At 38.5% G+C, this 14,220-nt stretch overlaps 1 protein-coding gene across 1 annotated transcript in view; it reads left to right on the forward strand.

Annotated features, from left to right (window-relative positions):
- The window catches only part of ARHGEF9 (Cdc42 guanine nucleotide exchange factor 9), a 288,329-nt gene extending 274,526 nt beyond the window's left edge, over nt 1–13,803 (forward strand). The window contains 3 exon segments of the mRNA XM_075184406.1: nt 871–1,114; nt 3,058–3,126; nt 11,766–13,803. Coding sequence (XP_075040507.1) covers nt 871–1,114; nt 3,058–3,126; nt 11,766–11,953 — 501 coding nt within the window. The 3' untranslated portion in view covers nt 11,954–13,803.
- Nucleotides 13,804–14,220: the final 417 nt, after the last annotated feature.

The following is a 14,220-nucleotide window of genomic DNA, read 5'->3' on the forward strand; positions in this document are numbered from 1 at the left end:
TGACACTGTAGTGTGCTATCACATATAGCATGTTATATAGAGCCAGGGACAGATACATTATATCTTTGTCAGGCAGAGAAGAGCTGGAGTTCCTGCACGCTCCCTTATTATATACCATTACGGCCAGAGCTGAGTAGGGTATATAGGTAACTATGTGGCAGATTGAATTCTATAGTATTGACGGATTGTATTGTCTATGGTGGCAGTAGAAAAATATTTTTTTAATAGTAGTTACCCTTTAAGCTTCACATATAACAGACTTTAACCAACCCAACTGACTATGCCTTTCTGCTGTTTTGCATAATTATTCTGTGAATTCTACTACATATATGTTTCCTTTGTGTTATTTTTTTTTCTAACGCAAACAATTTTTACTCAGTGCTGTATATAAGCAACACAACACTGTTAAGCCTCATTCATCTGAGTGTTAAACTGCTGTGTAAGTTTTATTAACGCTTATGAAGACCACATTATCTTATTATTAGAAACAAAGACATCCTCACATCATAAACATGCAGACAACTGAAAAATATTAACATCATATTTAGCAAATACATAGAAATTAACTAATGTGAGTGATGCTTATTAAAAGACTAAGGTCTTCACATCAAAGACTAAGGTCTTTGAAGTGAAGATTTGACTTGAAGCTTTGTTCCCTAGCTGTACAATAATTTCATTATGTTTTAAAAATGACATTCTTTAAAAAAAGTTTTAATCAAATACATATTATATAAGAGCAATTATTCAGTAGTGAGTCGCTCTAGCATGCTAAAGATTATTGGTGTTGGATTCACATTAGGCCTTTCTTGTCGCAACATTATATAACAGATTACTTTCCTTGTGGTAACCTTGCCATTATGTTGCTCACAGGACCTGATCCGTAGGGACATCCTGTACTACAAGGGTCGCATGGACATGGATAAATTTGAGGTCATCGAGGTGGATGATGGACGGGATGAGGACTTCAATGTGAGTGTGAAGAATGCCTTTAAACTGCATAACAAGGAAACAGAGGAAATGCACCTATACTTTGCCAAGAAGCTAGAGGAGAAGCTGAGATGGCTGCGTGCCTTTCGGGAAGAGAGGAAGATGGTGCAGGAAGATGAGAAGATAGGTAAGACGTCCATGTTTGCCAAATAGAGCACTTTAATTCATATATGTGTCTTATGGGTCAAGGTCCTATTCATTTTCATGAACTTTAAACCAATTATATATCTGTGTTTAATGTTACTAGCACAGTAGCAACTTTATAGGCCTAGCTTTACAAATTGACTCTGGAGCAAGAACATGAAGATGTATCTAATACTAGCCAGGAGGCTCAACCTTGCTACTTAATATTGCAAGATACACTATAAAGTACAGTATGGACTATTCAGATCAACCTTGGGTAAAATAGGCCTCAATGTAGCGTGGAGCTTTCATACAGGACAATCTTTGTCTTGTTTACACAGTTGTAAAAAAAAGAAGACAAATTTGAAGACAGACCGCTCTTTTTATATGAAGAAAGAATATAGATATAATCAGTATAGACAAGATTTAAAGAATTCAGGTTTAGGGATTAATAACTTATATGAATAGGGTGGCTTATCAGAAGACGATCTATATGACATATTTGTGAATCCAGATAGATAGGAGTGTAATAACAAGGGCGCTCTACTGGCTTATTGTGACATTGTTAAACATGTTGCATTTCTTGTAGCTTGTGGCTTTGAAAACGTTTGAATAATCGATTGGTAACAGAGCAGGTGAATTCAGTATGAGTGGAGATGTTCCAAAGACTTACCGTAATTCAATTTACAGCACCATATTTGTCTGAAACAAAGAGTTTTAAAACACACTAAATAATGCACAGCAAACTTTCAAAAGACAGTGTGTAGCAAATTACGTGGCTTTTGGGATGTACATTTTTGTTCTGTTTTCATCTGGTGTGGAGTTTTATAAGCATGCAAAACCGAAAAAACTAATCGTGGACTAACTAGTTTAATTTCAGCAATGCAAACTAAATAGACACTAGGGGGTAAATGTATTATAGTCCGATTTTGTCAAGTCGCCGGAAATCGGCGTGTTTACAACTAAAATTTAAAGCGGCGCTGGCTTGTAAAGGCAGCTAAAATTTAAAGCGGCGTTGGCTTGTAAAGGCGAACTTGCCTTTACAAGCCAGCGCTGCTTTAAATTTTAGCTGTAAACTCGCAGATTTCCGGCAACTTGACAAAATTGGACTATAATACATTTACCCCTAGGAGACTTAGGGCTAGATTTACTAAGCTGCGGGTTTGAAAAAGTGGGGATGTTGCCTATAGCAACCAATCAGATTCTAGCTGTCATTTTGTAGAAGGTACTAAATAAATAAAAGCTAGAATCTGATTGGTTGCTATAGGCAACATCCCCACTTTTTTAAACCCGCAGCTTAGTAAATCTAGCCCTTAGAGTTAAGAGCAAAAGAAAAAAAAAAGGTACAAATTTGCTCCTAACTGTAAATGAAATCCTAAACATTCACTGAATCAGCTTGGCTCATGCTTTGAAGCTAACAAAACGAGAATGTCAGCTAGTAGATTAAACCAAGTAGAAATCCTGCAATGATAACAGTTACAGCTTTCAATTGCTATCCTCACAGGTAGGATTAAAATCTCTTTAGCTAGGGTGCCATTCACTGAAGCCCTAGCGGCTGCTCCGTGTAGCTGTTTCTACATTAAAACTGGGACTTTGTGAGGCTGCAGATGTGTGGGGGGAATAAGGACCAATCAGAACCTGCAATCACTGAGACTATAGCCTAAGATTACTCCTCCTACACAGACATAGCCTCTGCAGCCATTTTAAAGTGGCAAACTTAAATGTCATTAAGGTGGTGGTGCAGCTATTATTTATATTGCCATGAATGTCTGAATTTGTAACTGTGATTGACACCCAAAAGAAAAGTAATCAAGTTACCAAAGACTTTGTTTGTAACAGTCTATGACAGTAACAATACTAAAGTATACATACATGTTTCTGAAAGAAACTGGATTATCCAGTAGAATTTTGTAGAGGTTACAGCAGTTGTCTGTCTCCCCCCTTTAGGATTTGAGATCTCAGAATACCAGAAGAGACAAGCGGCAATGACTGTGCGGAAAGTCAGCAAACAGAAAGGTATGACCGCTGATTGATACAGCTACAGCTAGGGTGCAGCTCACAAATTACATTATCACATTTTTCTACTGTTGTAAACAAGTGTAGTTGGTGAACTAATGTGCTCCGCTTAATATGCAGAAAAGTATACTCAATCTGTACTATATATTAATTCAAGTCGATAAGCTGGAAGGCATAATGCAATTTTATTTTGCAATCTCTGCAAACTTTAAAAGCTTGTTTATAATTTTTTATTCGACAATGGCTAAACAGTTTAGAAATGTACCAAAAGTAACACTGCTCAAGGAACTCATGCTAATACTGCCCTGTAGTAGCCTGCACAGTCTATATATGGCACCTTCCTGTAGTTGTAGATGCATCTTGTATTATGACTAATAGCAGAGGCTTTGCTTGTTTTCTCAGCTATTGCTCCTTACTGTAATAAAATACTCACATTACTGCTAGTTTTCTTAGTGGGCATTCCCTTTACTTTCTACTTTTACATATATAACTAAAACACCAGATGAGCTATTTGTTACAGACCAGACGCAGTAGCTGCCATGTTTGTGCTGTCACCATGCCTCGTGTCATCACCTTTTAGGGATGCATTCTATTAGATTATCTGCTTAAATTGAATTGTGTGTCCCTCTGGCACTGAAGGGTTTAAGTGTCATCAGCTGTCTATGCAGCACTTTGCAGTGTAATGACACGCATGATGCGTAAACCATGCGAACTCTGCAGACAAACCGCAGGACGTTCCTCTGAGTGAGCACACGTGTCAGCACATTACTAGTAAGTGTGTCTGCTGGTTTTATTGTACAAATGGGATCTTTGGGGAAAGTCCTTTGGCTAAAGTTGCTTAGTGTTCTCCTGACTGCAGCTGTGTTCTAAGCAGCTCTTTATAGGCACAGAGTAATCAGATCTTCTGTTAGTGTGACGTCCGTAGCTACCCTGGATTATCATCTGTTAAGAATTCCCTATAAATATGTGCAAAATCATCATTCTTCCAATCAGAGATAGGTAACCTGCTGGTTTACATGTGAGGCTCCAGGGCATTCTGAAACTTGTAGTTCCACATCTATAGAGCTACTGGTTGCCTACCCTGCTTCACAAGTGATAAACAGTTTCAATATAAATACTTAATTTTTTTCTACTTTTTCCCACTTTTTTTTTTTAAATTCCAGAATAATGCAGTATTTAACATAATTTTAAAAGCATTGGCTGTTTCTAAAATACCAAGGTGGGTAAGCTAACCGTCTGTGCCTTCCAATTAGCCTCTATAGAAATACAAATTGCCGATATTTGGCGATTGTAACGGCCATATTTAAAACTCCAATTTTATTAAAGGCAAAACCCGGCGAGCTTTGACTTTAATAAAATTGCCGTCACAATCGTCGAATATTGGCGATATAATGGATATACGGCTTAATACGTTCAACCCCAGTGTGTGTTCATGTGGTAGAGAATTTAGACAGTAATTACCAAGGACAGAACCATAGCCATAGCAGTTCATGCAACTGCTACTGGGCTTTGCAGCACACGGGGATCCTGTCCCAGAGGAATAGATGTGTCGTAAAGTACAAGTTAATATGACTTCAGAACACATTTATCCTGACTTTGTTATTTGTAATGTAACAAGATAAAATGACCGTGTGTATATAATTCAGACTAATGTGTCAGATTGTCACTAATGCAATTATTACTCTGCCCTATTGGAGACTGGGGACGGAGCAGACATTGTGGTGGGTATAACTTTATGATGGTGGATGGAGGCCCTATTTCAATTCTGCTATGGGACCCAAACAATCCTTGTTATGCTCTAGGCAGGGTCTTATGTGAAGGATTAAATAGTCTCTGGTGTTATATAATAAATAAATAAGGGATGACAAATTATCTGACTAAACTAAATTATTGTCATGTTTTCTGTAGGGTATTTGAAAATAGAGAATATTTCCTCCCTTCAGTAGCACAGTAACACCATATATGTGAATCTTATCTTCATATTGTAAAATTTTACATTGATTCTACAACTTCATTTTCCTCTTCTTTGTAACAAATACTTCCTCATTTGCAGAAATTGCATTTGCAATAAATGTTAAAATATAGAATATCATCTAAAAATCCATTTAGGTGGATGTAAAACGATTAGACTGCTATTCCCTGAGTACATTCAGCGCTGCCTTTGTAATAAACCTCTTGTGCTGTGCCGTTGTGCTGGAGTGTTACAGGCAATCCCAGTAGTTCAAGCTGCAGTATTTCTTATTTTTGTCTCCATGATGTGTTCTCAGACACTCAAACAGCTTGCAGTATTTATTAGGGAGAAATGCTTGGGCAGCTGCTCACTGCATGAAAACAGGAGGCACTTGGCGCTCACATGTTCAGGAGCGAGGAACTTGGCAGTACGAATTGTATCAAATGAAACTTTAATTTCCTACTGGGAAAAACCAGGCGTCACTTGTGGAGGTTTTTTTTTTTCTCTTTCGTTCTTAGAGGATGCCCCAGTTATTATCTCTAGAAATATCAATTGTTTAGGCTGGAAAAAAAAACCACACCAGCAACTGCAAATGTAGTTCTCAATTCATCAGAGTTATATCGCCGGACATTTATTAGATGACAAATTGCATTTAAAGCGTTGTGTGTCTTCATTAGTGACAAGAAGACTTGTGGATTGTTACTTTTTTTTAAAGAACCATTTTCTAAGTGTCTTTCCAGAGAATCCATGTAATTTGCATGATTCCAAAATACAATCAGTGGAAATCTGACTGCCAATAATTTGGGTTTTTATTTTATAAATTAGTTGCCCTTATGTTGTAAAAAGATTATTTTTTTATTATTACAAATTACTTTTGTTTTATGCTGGAACTTTTAATCCCACAATAACTGGAGAGCCACAGGTTGTCCTAGACTAGATGTGTCAAACTTGCGGGCCGCATGTGGCCCAAACGCATAGCTTTTGCAGCCCCGCCAAGGCCCAGAAATAAACATTCTGATGCCGCCGTGCACTCCTCCCCTCGCACCTCACACTGAATGTTGGGTGTGACATCATCACGCCCGACATTTGCAGTGAGAAGAACACAGAGAGCAGCCACAAGAGGAAGAGAAGAAAGCAGAAGAGAAGGAAGAAGGTAATAGAAAGATAAGTGAAGGAGAGCAAAGGCAGCATGATGGAGGGCACAGTGTGATACAAGTGAGACGGGTGAGATGGAGAAAAAGCAGCATGGAGGGCACAGTATGAAACAAGGAAGACACGTGAAGGGATGCAAAAGCAGCATGGAGGGCACAGTATTAAACAGGGGAGACAGATGAATGGGGAGCAAAAGCAGCATGGAGGACGCAGTGTGAAATGGGAGACAGATGAAGGGGAGCAAAAGCAGCATGGATGGCACAGTGTGAAACAAGGGAGACAGGTGAAGGGAAGGTAAAGCAGCATGGGGATGGCACAGTGTGAAACAAGGGAGACAGGTGAAGGGAAGGAAAAGCAGCATGGATGGCACAGTGTGAAACAAGGGAGACAGATGAAGTGGAGCAAGAGCAGTATGGAGGGCACATTGTGAAACGGGAGACAGATGAAGTGGAGCAAAAGCAGTATGGAGGGCACAGTGTGAAACAGGGGAGACAAATGAAGTGAAGCAAAAGCAGCATGGAGGTCACAGTATCAAGCATCGGGAAGAAAACATTATACTTTATTTTTGTTTTTTCTTAATAATACACCTTACAATATTGCATATGAGACTTTTTCTTTTTCTTGCAGCCCACTCAATCTTTGACTTTGATTATGTGGCCCAATTGGGGTATTGAGTTTGACATTTCTGTCCTAGACAGTTGCATACAACACAGACAAGCTGCAGATCTCAGCTGTTGTGGAATTATAAGTCCCAGCATTCTGACACGTGTAGTTCCACAATAGCAAGATAGTGACAGTTTGCAAACTGTTTTATTCTGTGCAGTCTCATCTCTTTCCTTCCCTCCCACACTTTTTTTTAATATTTTTAGCAACGCAGAGGCAGTGCTGAATGATGTTGAATAGAGTACAGGAAGTCAGAAGTTCTTTTTTTAGTTGTTGTTACATTTCTATTAAATATATTTTGACTGAGATAGTGAGGTGGGTGTGTATTTAAATCAATTAAAATGTGTTTTTGTAAGAGGTGTAGGTGAAATTATTTCAAAGTTACTTATTACATTTTAATTCATTAAGAAGGGCCACAGGGATGTTAAAGTTGCAGCTCCAAGACGCCATGCCTACATTGAATACAATGCACACTCCCCACTCCTTCAATGATGTTTGTTTAAAAAAAAAAAAAAAAAAAGTCCATTGAAAAAATAAGATAGAGGTGGGCCCTGCTGCTGAGTGCCTTTACCCACCCAAGCACTGGGGGAGGGGGGCTGGAATAAGTCTTGAGAAAGAGAGATAACTCTCCCCCGCCCCCCACTCATGTCTCCAATCACTGGTGTAGGCCAGCGGTAAATAAATAACTGGTTTCTCATTGACTGCATATCTGTAGATCTGTTTTAGCGAACCAATCATACACTTCAAAATCTTAATCTTAGTAATAAGTTTCAACAATACATTTAATCAAATAAAGAGACACAACAATGCCTTTAGAATAGACCCCACATGCCACTTATACCAGAAACACCCCATAGACTGCTTATAATGCCCACTCACCAGAACCACTCCCATATGCCCCTTAGAACCCCATTTACCTGAAAATGTCTCTCAGACCTCCCACTTTTCCTAAAAAAAAAAGCTCTCAGCCTCCCCCATCACTTATTTAACAGGGGCAGGGTCCATTGGTTGGGCCGAGAATTAGAGCTGGAGTCAATTGGGCATAAATCAGAGAAAAGGACCAATGAATAATAAAGCAGGAAGAAGCTGGGGGCCGCAGGTAAAAACTTGGTGGGCCACTTGTTGTGAATCACTGATTTAGAGTCTAGGGGGTAAATTTATCAAGCTGTGGGTTTGAAAAAGTGGAGATGTTGCCTATAGCAACCAATCAAATTCTAGCTGTCATTTTGTAGAATGTACTAAATAAATGATAACTAGAATCTTATTGGTTGCCATAGGCAATATCTCCACTTTTTCACTCTGTGTTATTCATTTATCTTTGGTACTGCTGCATACTCAATAACTCTGTCTGCCATTTGTAAGCAGCTCTGAAGTGAGAGCTTGCTCCAGGGAACCAGGCATTGAGAATGTAGGCAGTGATACACAGCCATAGCCAGTTATCACATGTACAGACCTATACAACGAATATATTAATACACTCACATTTCTATTCAAAAAAAGTCTGTAGATATAGAAAGACAATATTTACACATTCAAAGTTATGTTTTTTTCTTTAGTTTGGCGATGCTATCCCTTTAATGTAAATACATGTGACTAAGTGAAGCACTTTTAATGCTGGAGCAGTTCTGCTAATGTAGACGTACAACATTATGGGGCATATTCAATTAGCCACGATGTTCCTCCGAATGATGTTCCTTACGATACTATGGTACCTCAACATGGTGGATTCCTCCTTGCACCCCTATGGGATTTGTGGATTTCTCTCAGATCAACCTCTGAGAGGTAAATAAAAATCCGCTATGTGCCTTCGCGACTATTACGGAGGCTCTCTGCAGCTAATTGAATATGCCCCTACGTTTGTTATTAGCATGTATTTAACACAGGCTCTATAATGGCAGTATACAGCACAAGTATTACGATGCCTCATGTGCATATTAATATTTTACACACTCCAAGCAAAAGAAAGCACATAATTAATTTCTCATTGCATAATTGCCTATTAATATGTTGCCTTTATGTTTCTGTCCCCAATGACTTCTGTAATAAGTATACCCTCCAGTTATACCTAATGATAACAGAGCACAAAAAAAACTTTACAAAAATAACAAAACTATTTTTTAAAGTGCAGAACTTTTGCCCAGTGTAAATCTTGTTGTAATGTTAGGTACATTTTATTGTCTTATTTTAAAAACAAGTAACTAACAGCTGCTTAATGTCCCATCACTTATCCACCCTCATACCGATCTCAGATCAACCTCTAAGAGGGAAATAAAAAGTATATTCAAAAGTATTTACAGTATACGTCCCAACTGCCCCGAATAGAGCAGGACTCCTCCAGTTGTGGACCTTGAAGGAGGAATGAGGGTAGAGTTTGGGCAGTAATTGGGTGGTGTTGGGTGAATCAGTATGGCGCATTATTTGAACAGACCAGGAGCTGTACTTATTTAGTCCTGATTTTACCTGAATAAATGTTTGGAGGTATACTACAGATCCAGCGGGTCATTTTCACCAATACCATCCAACCAGGGGAACCATGCACTATAAACTTTGTCCATACATGACATACAAAGTATGTCATTTTGTATAGTGTCAAAGCCAAGGTAATTGCTTTAAGTTATCCAGCTGTACTTGAAAAGTCTGCTGATTTTCATCTTACAGCAATTTCCCTTTTTGCATAGAGCAACATTAATTTGAGTACTCCCCTTTCTAGTAAAGAGATCAGATCACCCACTAGGACACAATAGAATATTCATTTTCTGCACTTGAACAGTGGTAAAAATATACTCTGTGGAGAAGTTAAAGTGGATTATTGAACCTCAGGCAGAGATGGCAGATCTCAGCAGCTGTTCAAGCAATCTTATGATCTTCGGCTAGATCCGAGATGTTGTGGTGCCTTCTTTCCACCCTAATGAATTTTTAGAACAATACAAGTAGGAAGAAAAATATATGCAACGGCCCCCATGCTGCCTCCACCCCTGCTGCACTTTTAAGTGTCAGCAGGGAGCTTAATGAACTTCATGTTGTATGACCACAGATGTAAGGGATTTGAAGCCTCAGAATGCTGTGCACACAATCTGACATTTTGGGGCTCCAAAGTTCGTTCTAGACAGAAAAGGAACATTGTTGTTTCCTTCATCTCTGTGCAGTTACGTTAAGAGCGATGAGCAGGACGAGATGGTTAGTGACTTGGTAAGGGAGAGGTGGAAGGGTGTCAATCCACATCTCTAAAATACTTAGGCATCCAAATACTTTCCATCCGATCAACCTTCTCTTTGGCCTTAACTTAACAATCGTTTGATATACCCTGGATAGGGTAATATAGCGACTGTTAAAATTATATCTTCCATAAAATAATATACTTCTTTAGATCCATTTTGACATCTTTTCCACTTAGTTTCTTTAAACTAGCCAATATTTATTTTCTCTTTAGTGAAGAGAAAATACTTGCAGTCCCCTACCCCTTATCTATCATAGATAACGTACACCATGGTCGTCCTCACATTCTGTCAAAGCTTAGGTACAAATGGAAGAGGAAGCACTAGAAGGTCCACTACTAAGATTCCTTCTCTAGCTCCTTAGAAACCTACGACTGCCGCTACATTATACACCCCCATGGACAACATATGACCTTTAAGGGCTTGGATAAGGCAATTTCATTGAAAAAAGTTGCCTTTTTCTTTCCAAATTGAATCCAACTGAAGTCTTGTAATCAATCACTCTGGTCTGGTGCTGCAGGAATGGATGGAGGCAGGGATTCACTTATAGACTTTTATACTGTGTATCTGCACTGAAATCCTTATCTGAAGCTTATGCTTGAAGCTCCACAACAAATTATAGCAAAGGAAAGAATACTCCTTTCAGTGAGCAATGCTATCGCAGGTCATGCCTCTGTGTACCAGTTTCTCAGACCTATGGAGCTTTAGTCTTCCTTATACTTTCCTGCACCTTCTGCCCCTCATCTCCTCCATTATTCCAGCGTGATGTAAGATGGGGAAGAGGTCTCGACCAAATCAACTTGTGAAACATGATATCTTTCAGAACTAGAGTGAATGCTTATTGATGGTATATCTAAGCATGATCACTTTTATGCAAGTATTTAAAAGTTTGTTTTAAAAACTATTGTCTATGCTATTAAATTTTTCATAAACATTTTTTTAACCTTCTTGTTCGGTTTTTGAAATATGTCTTCATTTTGTACTCATGGAAGCGGTGTGTGTTTTGAATGTAAACAAATACTTTGTTAGCATATCATATAGGATTACAGGGGGGTAGATGTCATATTTCTGGCAGAGAGTAAACTTGAATGCTGGTGGATGTGACAGCAAAAACAAGAAGTATACCACGCAATATTTCTAATTGGAAATTTAGGCCAAATTAAGCCATGCTTTCAACCCACACCAGATCCACCAATATCATTCCCATTTCCCGCTAAGCCACGTTCCTTTTTGATTCAGAACACATCCCTTTTGGCCTCCAAAGAACAGGACTGCCACTTAAAAATCAGGACAGTTGAGAGACTTCTGAAATACAATGAAGTACAATGCATGGCGGTGTTTTGAAGCTCTTCTGAATAAGTCTGTTTTGTGATTTAGTTATACAATAATAATAAGTTCTTAGAATACAAACACATATAACAACCAATATCCAATTTCACTAACGTATAGTAGAATCTATGTTACAAATTGGACAATTTATGGGAATAATCTTTATTTTGTATGTATATATAGAAAATCTGCACATGATGAGATATTTTTATGGATTGATGCATAATTATGCAAATGGTAAATGTTTATTTTTGTATTAGATAAGTATAAGTTTTGGAGGCCTGAAGTCCTGCTCTACACCATGTAACTGATGTGTGTTTCTCTTACAGCTGGTGTCAGTTGCCCCCGCTCAGTCCCCCCAGCATACCCTCCGCCTCAGGAGCCCGGGGCCATCCAAGGACAGTATATGGTGACTGATGGCATATCCCAACCACAAGTTTTCGAGTTCACTGAACCCAGGAGAAGTCAGTCCCCATTCTGGCAAAACTTCAGCAGGTTGACGCCTTTCAAAAAATAATACAGAAATATAAATATATAAATATATATTGAGAAAGGAGTATTAAAAAAAAAAAAAAAAAAAAAAGATATTATATTTATAGATGGACCTTTTTTCGGAGAAGCACTGTTGCAACTATACTATGAAAGGACCAAAAACAAAAAAGCAAACTAGACAGGAAAACTAACTTTAAACTGTTTTTTTCCTTTAAAAAAAAAAAAAATTGTAATTTTTTTTTTTTTCCGTCGAACAACAGGAACTGCTCTGCTTTTGAAAAGCTCCATGAAAAAATTTCTCTCTCTAAAGAGTTCATTCATGGTCACAAGACATTCGTCGTTTCTTTCCTTGGACTCTGGGACCTCTCTTGCTTTCCGTGTTAGTGACCACTAATGTTTCTGGGTTGTCTGGTTACCAGTGGAAATTGCACATTTTGCTTATAAGAACATTCCCTCTAATCCAGAGGGAAAATTCAGTGGTTAATGGAAAGCACTCTAAAGAAAATACAAAACCTGCTTTCATTTCCATGATGTTCACACAACATGTATCGCAACACCTGCAGATCCATTGGGATAGTCAATTAATTACTAGTCCCCCTGGTCCTGAAGGAGTTGTCCTTGCCTCATTCTCATTGCTGACATAAGAGCAACCATTTGACTAATTCTCAATGAAGCATTGCTGCACAATAAACGAAAAGGGGAATTTTACAGAGAGCAAAGTCTAGTTAAAGGCTACATGAAACTAGATGCACAGTTTTGGAAGTGGAGCGGAAGGACAGCACCACAAGCTGCCTGTGCATTTTTAACTACTCTTGTTTAAATGTGATTTTGCTCAGAAGGTATACAGAAGCAGAAACAGAAGAAAGTAGCTTCTTGCTTGTCTAGCAATCCTCCAGCTATCTTAGCGGTGCCAGAGCTCTGTAGTTCCCAGTGAGTCTGCTAGCTATCTATTGCTTTACCTGTTCTGTAGATGTTCTGGATTACGGATGAAAGTCCACACCAAACAGGGATTGCTACATTTTATCACGTTGTGAATATTTATTTTCTGTTCTTTCCAAAGAATTGTTTTGATTTTGATTTTTTTGTCATTTAGTTTATTTTTTTCCCCTGTACAACTCTGAATGCTGTCACTCCACTTTTCTAAGTGAACAAATCGGCACAATTTTATTTTCTATTGCCACTAATTGTTGTTTTTATTTGGGGTCACTGTGAGCTTTGTAACTAAAAGACCATGATAAAACAGATCTGCTGTTGACATCCGTACACTTTTGGTATACATTAATGCTGCATCCTCATTTCTGCACAGGTGAGGCCTGAAGCCATGTTTGACTGGGAAATCCGGCCACGCAGTTAGTGGAATAGTTCCTTGTCAAACTGGCAATAACATCTGTGGTGTAACATCCCTGAGGCTTCACATCTACTGTGTAGAGCACTTTAGCAAGAAGGGCAGCAGTGCACTGTAATAATGGCTGTCAGTCCTGGTGCTGGCTTGAGGTTTAAATATGTCATGACAAGTATTACATACTAATTCACTTAGCACCCTATAGGCTCCTCTGTAAATTTACACTTGCAGGTAGTTTTAAAGCTGTTACACACACACTGCCCCCTCCCCTCTCTTCCTGTAACACCAAACATCACTTTAACTCTTTAATGGTGATTACATTAATGTTTGAATACTTTTTTATGTCCTTTCATATATATTTTCCCTGTCTGCTATGTTTCTCTTCTGCTCTTGTATTTAATATGCTGTGGAGTGCATCTTCCCAAGCCGCAGCCTGTATAAGCTCATTCATTTAAATGGGTCTGTATGTCCCCTGAGTAAAGAGGAAGATGGTGTCAGAGCTTATTAAACAGTTGCCTTTGTTTCATCTCTTACATTGTTTTCCCAAGGTGCTTCTGTCCTTTTGTTTGTAGAGTCTGGCTGGTTTATCCATTCCCCCATCATCTTGCTACACTCTCTTCCCGGAACACTTTGATGATTGAGTCTAGTCTCCAAGCTCATGACTGCCAGCTGTACCCACCTCTCACTGTGCTGTAAGATCCCTGTGCCAAGTTCCTTGGGACTGGCTGTTTATAGACCACCAGCAGGAAATAAAAAGCAATTATTTCATTCATGCTTCGATTGTGAAGTTTGAAGGTGCATTCATTCTTACTGCCAGTTTAAAATAATGAATTATCCTCTATTTACAGTTAATAATAACCAAGTGGCTGGTTTTCTTATTATAATCAATCTAAATTTTAGGTATTATGTTTTGTTGATGTAAACATAGAACATAACACATCAAGTGTTTA

The sequence above is a fragment of the Mixophyes fleayi genome, chromosome 9 (assembly GCF_038048845.1).
Source record: "Mixophyes fleayi isolate aMixFle1 chromosome 9, aMixFle1.hap1, whole genome shotgun sequence".
In the NCBI taxonomy this organism is placed as follows: Eukaryota; Metazoa; Chordata; class Amphibia; order Anura; family Limnodynastidae; genus Mixophyes; species Mixophyes fleayi.